At 39.2% G+C, this 8,582-nt stretch overlaps 1 protein-coding gene across 1 annotated transcript; it reads left to right on the top strand.

Annotated features, from left to right (window-relative positions):
• Nucleotides 1–1,568: 1,568 nt before the first annotated feature.
• LOC126282221 (uncharacterized) lies at nucleotides 1,569–4,111 on the top strand. The gene is made up of 2 exons (XM_049981781.1): nucleotides 1,569–1,646; nucleotides 3,201–4,111. The coding sequence occupies exons 1-2, from the start codon at nucleotides 1,641–1,643 to the stop codon at nucleotides 3,861–3,863; spliced, it is 669 nt and encodes a 222-aa protein (XP_049837738.1). The 5' UTR covers nucleotides 1,569–1,640; the 3' UTR covers nucleotides 3,864–4,111.
• Nucleotides 4,112–8,582: the final 4,471 nt, after the last annotated feature.

Genomic DNA, 8,582 nt, shown 5'->3' with positions numbered 1-8,582 from the left:
TTGCAGTGTAAGTATGTTGCTATTATTCTGCTTAATTTTTGGATGCATTCGTAATATTTGATGGTGTGATGATTCAGTATTTACTTTTTTACTTTTGTTTCATATAGAACACGAGGTTTTCTCATCACATTACGTTCTGTTTACTCTTCTATATTTGCTCCTGCAAAGAAGTACAATTTCCGTTGCACAGTTTACTTAAAGGGTAAGTATATTTCTTATTTCTGTTCATATTTCCTTGTATTTCATAGAGAATCACGTGCTAGCAGCTTTTGACATAGTTGGTATTCAACTTTCCGAATCCTGTAATGAAATATAATTCTGACTTTGATTCATCTTCCTTTGCTCCACGAAGTACTCTTGGTGACATGATAAGTACCATTTATTGTGCCGTTTACTACATACCAAATATAGAGCATGTTACAATTGATTCGTAATGCCCCGAGTGTGTTCTATTTCCCGTTTTCGACAGTAAATATTCTGTACAGTACTTAACACTCTATCCAGGTAAAAAGTGTTTGTTGCTATTGTATCGGCAAAGGTTGTGTTCTCACATAATAAGACATTTGTTTGGAAGTCACACAAAGCAGGTCCTTGAAGCAGTTGGACATTTACACGTATTATTGTGGCAATATCCAATGCAGTAGAAATCTTCTCGCACTTTAATGCGCAACACAAAGTAATACAGATTTACAGCTGTAACTGTTACTGATAATGTACGGTTGAATTTGGTATCTACCATTGTATCTAGATGCTGAAATATACTGAAATGGTACAATAAGCAGTGTTTCTACTGCCTGATAGCACTGTTTAACGAAGTTGTGTTGAATATAGAATATAGTGCAACTACGCTCACGCAGTTATATATAGTATGATGTGCATATCCGTAGTAGAAATGAGAATTAGTTTCGTTTTTTCACTATTTTGTAGTAATACCACATCAGATTACAAGCCATGATAACAGTTATCAATACTTCAGTACAGGATAGCTGCATTTAGACATAAGCTAATATGATTTTTGATAGTGAAATTAATTTCACATTGAGTTTTCTTTAACATTAATCAATGTAAACCATACGTGATCTTTTTTCTCGTTCCTAATTCTTGGTTTGAATAACATTTCAGACACATGAGGATGGATCATACAGGAAGAGAAGAATCCAGTTTGAGATTGAAATTGAAATACTTGTGCAAGTTTCCTGGCTGCAGGAGTAGTTATTATGTAAAAACAAATTCCAAACACAAGAATAAACATTTCTATAAATTTCCAGCTGCATCAAACAGTGAGACTTTAAAGTAGTGGAAATTGATCTGTAATATAGATGAAGGTGTCAAATGTAGTTATTATTATGTGTGTGAGGATCATTTATATGAAGCAGATTTTGTGAACTTTACTAGACACAGGCTAAATCCTGGTGTTATACCAAAGCACATGGAATTGGTGTTGTATCACCCTCCCCCCACTCATCTGTGTTACACTGGTGGTGGTGGTGGTGGTGGTGGTGGTGGTGGTGGTGGTGGTGGTGGTGGTGGTGGTGGTGGTGGTTTCACCACATCGGGTGCAAATATAAGTGTGCACGAGACAGGTCACAATGCAAAATCTACAGTAATACAACCAAGCAGTCCCCCTTTACAGAGCACAGATGATGGTGAGTACAGCTTTTTATCCTCACCTATTTATGATGTTGAAAGTAGTCCAGGTGTAATGGGATCTGCCGTTTCTAAACATGATTTAACTCCAAAAAAACACAAAATGTATAAACTGCATAGAATTAAAGTTTCCAGAGAGTGTAAATTGAAAAAAGCAGCTACAGAATGAGAGGAATAAATTGAAAATTCTAAAAGAGTTGTATGATGAGAGGAAATTTCAGTTAATTGAAGAAGAGTTGAGTGATGTGACTAAAACTTTTATTAATAGTCAGTTAAGAAACGCCAAGATGCAGCACACAGCAGTACGGTGGTCTATACAACATAAGGCATTTGCTTTATCTATTTATAAGCGTAGTCCTCAGTTGTACAGATATTTGGCCACATACTTCTCCCCTCCATCTGTCAGGCTGCTCAAGGGGGTGCTTTCCCACATACCATTTGCTACAGGACTTAATCCAGCTTTGTTAAACTTTTTAGCAAGGGAAGTAATATGCATGAAAATGACAAATATTGTGCTCTACTTCTTGATGAAATGTCTCTGGATGATGGTATGTACTATGATGCACACAAACAGCTAATCTATGGGTATCAGGACTTGGGTCATTTAGCTGCTAATCAAGCATTGGTTTTTATGCTGAAAGGCACTCACAGAACTTGGAAACAAGTTCTAGCATATTACTTTACCTCAACCACTTTCCACTACACCCGTTTGAAATCACTCATTGTTCACATCATAAGTGAACCACAGAATATTGGGTTCAAAGTGGTTTGTACTGTATGTGACCAGAATGCAACAAACCAAAAGGCCCTTAAGCAACTGCGTGAAGCAAGTTTGTTGAAGCCCAGTATATTTCATTTTGTTGTCAATAATCAACCAATTGTTACCATTTATGATGTACCACATCTGATCAAAAACACTAGAAACGCTTTGATAGGTAATAAAATTCAATTTGAACCTCACAAAGCAGCAAAGTTTGAGTACATCAGTACAGTGTTCTTTTTGGATAAAAAAAAGGTTCAAAACTCTACCCAAATTAAAAGCACAACACTTTAACTTTTCTGATTCCCACGTCAAAATGAAGGTAAAAGTTGCTGCTGCACAAATGAGCCATACTGTTGCAGCTGCAATTGAAACATATGTTTCTACTCACACATTACCATCTGAAGCTATACACACAGCTGAGTTTGTGGAAATGGTAGATAAAATCTTTGATTCACTCAACAGTAATGAGCAATGTCCCAGGGATGGAAAACAATTTACTTGTGCTTCATCAGAAAATTCGCCACATTTAGAAATGTGGTATAGCATATTGAGGGAAATAGGCAGCTGGCAAATAATAGATTTAAAAACAGGAAGAAACAAGACTAATATGTTTATCTTCATAAAAGGTTGGCAGATTACATTACAATCTATTATTTTCTTGTGGAAGACCTTGAAAGTGGTTGGCTTTAAGCACTTAAATTTAAAGGCGTTCAATCAAGATGCTTTAGAAAAAATTTTTTGTTGTATAAGACAACATGGTATTGCTAATACAAACCCAACTTGTTTTCAGTTTGTACAAGCTCTGAAGACTTGTGTTGTCAATCATATGACTTTGCCTTTCAAAGCCATGAGTGTAAGTAACTGTGAAAATGATGATTACACTCCCTTGAGCAGTTTGTGTCACTTTTTGGCAGCCAGTGGTAGGAGTGAACATTTAAGTGAATGTGAAATGAATGACACTGATACACCTGAGCAAATTTATTCTTACTCAGATGGTATCATCGAGTCTGTAGAAGATCAACAATCCTTAGCCTATGTAACAGGCTATGTACTAAAAGCCATAGACGTACCAGATGATTGTGAAACATGTAATAGCAGTCTCTACTCCTCTGTTGTGACTGAAAATCATTTGTTTACCTCATTTAAAGAGAACAGTGATGAGCATTCACATTTGAAATATGCAAGTGAAAGAGTCATGATTTTCCTAAGGGCACTCCATGATCAGCTGTATGAGTATCTAAATAGTCATGGTCACACAACAAGACTACATGATAATTTTAAAAAAGCATTTGTTCTGTCTCATACAACAATTTGTAATAAACATGACATTGAAGAGAGACTTCTGAAAACAAGTATTCCATTTATAATATACAAGTATGTGAAAGAAAAGAAATTTACAAACAAGAGAAAATTGTGTATGCAACAACTTAAAAAGAAGTTCAAATCATGTTAAAATACTTTGTATTTTGTTTATTATGTGTACAATGAGGGAAGCTCCCTATATATATACAAATGTTGAGAATTACATGTTCTTGTATAAAAATCATGCCTTTGATTTGTTATGACAAAATCTGGTAATTCAGCAGGAACATAACTTAACACTTTCTAGATGTCATGATTGGATTCTAAGAGTATAATGAATAAAGTGCTGTCAAGGGGAATTTGTGTTAATTTTCAGTAGTGTACCAAACAAAGTTTTCAAAGAGGAAGTAAATAAATAAAAACGTTAAAAATAAATGTTTTACCAGTGTTTTCTTTCTTTGTGTGTCTCATTGGCAAAAACATTTTGGATATATTCATAGAGTGTCTACCTGTTCTGCTCCAAATTTGTTTTTCAGTCGATGTGAAGTAGTATTTTGTGTGTTTCATAAATTTATTTGAAGTGTGCAGAAGTTGAATTTCAGATGACTGAATATCCATAAATAACAATCAACAGAAAAAAATAATGAATCGGACTTTGCAGACTTTACAGTACATCCTTGGTTTGTAGCACTTTTTTTTTTTTTTTTGTAAATGACCTCTTGGTTATCCATTAGCTGTGTTGTTATTTGTGTAACCTACTATTCCACTTTCGATCAGGCGAGTGGACATTATGTGCTTTAGGATATGTGGAAACGTAAAAATCATTTATATATGCATGCAATGTCAGATATGTGGAAATGTAAAAATCATTTATATATGCATGCAATGTCAGATTATTCTCACAGGATAATGGCCACACGGCCAAAATCGCAATATTGAGTTTTACAAAAAAATTTCACAGTGAAAAGTCGACGTCGTAATTTACGAAAATTTTCACAATGTAAACTGCAGCTGCGAGTAGTTAATGTTGATTTTTGATTGAGATTTCTTTTATATATTCCTTTGCAAGATCTCAAAAACCTTTATTACTGCACTATGCGGCCCACATTTAAAGATTAAATGAAAAATATTGTCATCTAATTCGCGTATTTAGAAATAAACATAAGAGATTTTCGCGCCATATTTTTTCGTAATGAAGTTCACAGCCAGGCCACAAGTAGCGCTGATGTCGTTCTGTGTTTCCGTATAATAACGTGGTCTTTTCACTTCTACGATATTGGTGTTCTGTGTTGACAATGGCCAAGGAGTGCTTGGCCGAAAGCTCGTGTAGTTTTAAGCAATTGACGCGGTTGCTAACCCGAGAACATTTTATTCAGTGTTATCGCCGCGAGACTCTGTATTCATACAGTTCATAATTTTGTGGAAAAAAATGGGCAAAAGGGAGATTTGAACACAAATCTCCCCTGTCGCATTCCAACAGTCTGACCATACAACTATTACACCGTGGCTACGTAAGTTCGCTCAGTTTGGTACATCTTGAGCTTGGACCTTCCACTGTCTCGATTTTGCTTCCTTATCACAGTTCAGTACACCTTCTTAATGTTTTTATGCTTGATTTGTGTTCAGTTTTTGACGACCTATCCATTGGGCTATGTTACTACTAAATATCAGAGGGGAGGGGGGGGGGGGGTGTTGGGGGAAAGGGTGCGATAGGGAGTTTCCCTTATTAGTAAACCTACCTGCCAGTAGGCTCCTGTTGTCGAGTACTGCAGAGCCGTCCTCACGTCGGGTGCGTTTCTCACAGTGAAGCACGCCAGGTGAGGTTTCCAACGCGGTTGGATCTCGCTCTGAAGCGAGCCGGTACATGGCACCGAACATTACTCCTCATTGTGATTTGTGCTCACAGCAGGTGTCCAGCTGTATATGGCGTGCAAACCACACTGTCCACGTAAATCGACGCGCCAGAAAGTGCTTCGTTGGCTCTGTAAAAAAGTATATTTCATTCCTTGTCCGTGTGCTACGCATGTGCTGTCGAACAAAACGAACAAAATCTTTAGTATCCACGAACATGATACAAGGCAAAAATCAAATTTCCATATGCTATACGTAAGGATATCAGCTTTTAAAACTTACGTTACAAATAGTGTGATGAAAATTCCATATGTAATAAAAATTATTATTTTCAATTTTTTAGTAAAATCCTACCAACGGCCTTGCATTAGTGGTAACACCGGTTCACGCCACATCACCGTCGTTAAGCACTGCCAGGCTTGACTTGCACTTGGACGGGTGACCGTCCGGCCTGCCGAGAGCTGTTGGGAAGCGGCGTTCACTCATCCTTTGGGAGGTCAGTCGAGGAACTACTTGACTGGGAAGTAGCGGCTCCGGTAGAGCGGTCTGCTGCCCACATGGCCCTCCATATTCCCATGCAGTGACGCCTGCGGGATGGGGATGACACTGCGGTCGGTCTTCAAGGCCCGTTCACGCGGAGTTTACTTTAGTAAAATCCTAACCTTTCCATTGTCACTGCTTTTATTCAGTGGCGGAATTTTCAGAACTTGTGAAGCACAGTATTCCAAAATCTGGGAACGTTTTTTGCATCAAGGAATAAATACTGAAGTGTGATCGAATTAGATAGTGATATAGGAACCATTCTTGCACTTCACTGATCCATCATGAGTTGCGACGTAGTCCCAGGAAAAACCCTCTGATCCAAGAAGATATTTAAACATTTATTGTAGCTGCAGATTACAAAATTGTACATCCAGTCAGTACTGACCATCTTCGGTCCTACGAAACACAGTACCAACTTGTCGTACAAAGTACTTCATATTTACAAAGCAAATAATCAAAAACCAACATAAGAGTTAAAGACGGTCACATACCTGAGTACATACAAAATTCTAATCACACTGAATCAGCGTAACGTAAAAATAATTTATTCATAGTAATAAGACAAATAAGCCTCGCCGTATTTATATAAAACGTAAGTACTACGTACGCAGTTCTAGGTGACCTGCTGATCATTTGAAGCATATCACTAGACCGTCGTGCAGCGGCAACTGACGTGGCTGTGGTGCGGCGCCGGCCGAGATGGCCGAGCGGTTCTAGGAGCTACAGTCCGGAACCGCACGACCACTACGGTCGCAGGTTCGAATCCTGCCGCGGGCATGGATGTGTGTACTGTCCTTAGGTTAGTTCGGTTTAAGTAGTTCTAAGTTATAGGGGACTGATGACCTCAGAAGTTAAGTCCCATAGTGCTCAGAGCCATTTGAATTTTGTTGTGCGGCAATTTTGGAGTCGCTCTGGCGCAGCAGTTCGCAGTGTAACTCCGCTGCTTCAGAGAGCCTCGTGAAAAAAGAGTGATCGTAGGACAATTAAACTTTCCGGAAACATCTGGAAAGACATCCTAGAGAGGAAAAATTAATACCGTTGAAAGAACACATTTTAGTTTCCAAATGAGAGTGCAAAATTTGTTAACTGCATACCATGCTTGCACATAACAAACGTTGCTCACTGTGACAACCCTCTGCATCCACGAAAGCCGGGCTAGAGACTGCTCTACATCTGCCCAAAACACCTCAGTGGGATACCGGCTACCTCTCTCCTTATGCTCATCTTCAACCTCCAACACGTGTTAAAGTCCCATTGATAAAACCTGTCCTTCAGCTAACCCACTGTCAGAAACCACACGGTTTCAAATCTAGTGACCTTGGTGGCCACGCAGTTTATAGCGATAGGTAAATTAATCGCTTCTTTCCAAATTTGTTACGGAGTAACCGAGTGACCTCACGAGCTGTTTAAGTTGGAGCTCCATCGTGCATCAAAACAGTAGAGTCCAAAGCACGTCTCTCACGTAGAGCTGAGATGGCGAAGCAGACCACAGTAACATGTGCCGCCCACGTTGCATGTCCTTGGTCCTTGGGGTGCGAGAAAAAAAAGAGGGCCTACACGTACTCCTTTCACGCGTCAACACTCGCAGAGAGCAGCAGCAATATTGGTGTTGTTTCGACAGAACAGTTTTACGAGAAAAGCTTTGCTCACCTTGTTCAGATCCATCTTGACTGTCTGTAACTGTAACGTAAGTTGATATTTGTGTTTCAACCCTGCGTCGCTGTAGCAGTACCAGGCGCCTGACGGTAAGTCCTGACACATTATAAACACGCAGTCCCCGCAGCGCACGCACTGAACACCATTCCTATAAATTTGGGTACCCATCCAGTAAGTGGATTTCCATCTACACTGCCTCAACCATGTAACCATCCTGTACATTAGCCATTTACTGAATAAACGAGTGCTCAAAACAGTTTCAGTACGAGTTGATAAACTTAATGAAGTGCGCTCATCAGGCCAGCAGCATATAAAATAATCACGAAAATGAAAAAAGGCTAGATTAAACAATAGTAATCAATATTAGAGAATAGATTTAAAAAAATAACATTGCAGTATTTACAACAGTACACCTATACCTATCTGAAGCAAAACTGCCAATACACTACCGTTACACCGAGGTGGCGCAGTGGTTAGACACTGGACTCGCATTCGGGACGTCGACGGTTCAATCCCGCGTCCGGCCATCCTGATTTAGGTTTTCCGTGATTTCCCTAAATCGCTCCAGGCAAATGCCGGGATGGTTCCTTTGAAAGGGCACGGCCGACTTCCTTCCCCATCCTTCCCTAATCATTGAGACCGATGACCTCACTGTCTGGTCTCCTTCCCCACACAACCCAACTGCCGTTACATGTATATGCGCAAAATGGACATCCTACCACTAAAATGGTAAAGTGGACAGTGTCTTGAAAGGAGGATATAAGATGAACATCAACAAAAGCAAAATGAGGACAATGGAATGTAGTCGAATTAAGTCGGG

The sequence above is a fragment of the Schistocerca gregaria genome, chromosome 7 (genome assembly GCF_023897955.1).
Source record: "Schistocerca gregaria isolate iqSchGreg1 chromosome 7, iqSchGreg1.2, whole genome shotgun sequence".
Lineage (NCBI taxonomy): Eukaryota > Metazoa > Arthropoda > Insecta > Orthoptera > Acrididae > Schistocerca > Schistocerca gregaria.
The sequence above is the reverse complement of the archived record's forward strand: the minus strand, read 5'-3'. Positions and strand labels throughout refer to the sequence as shown.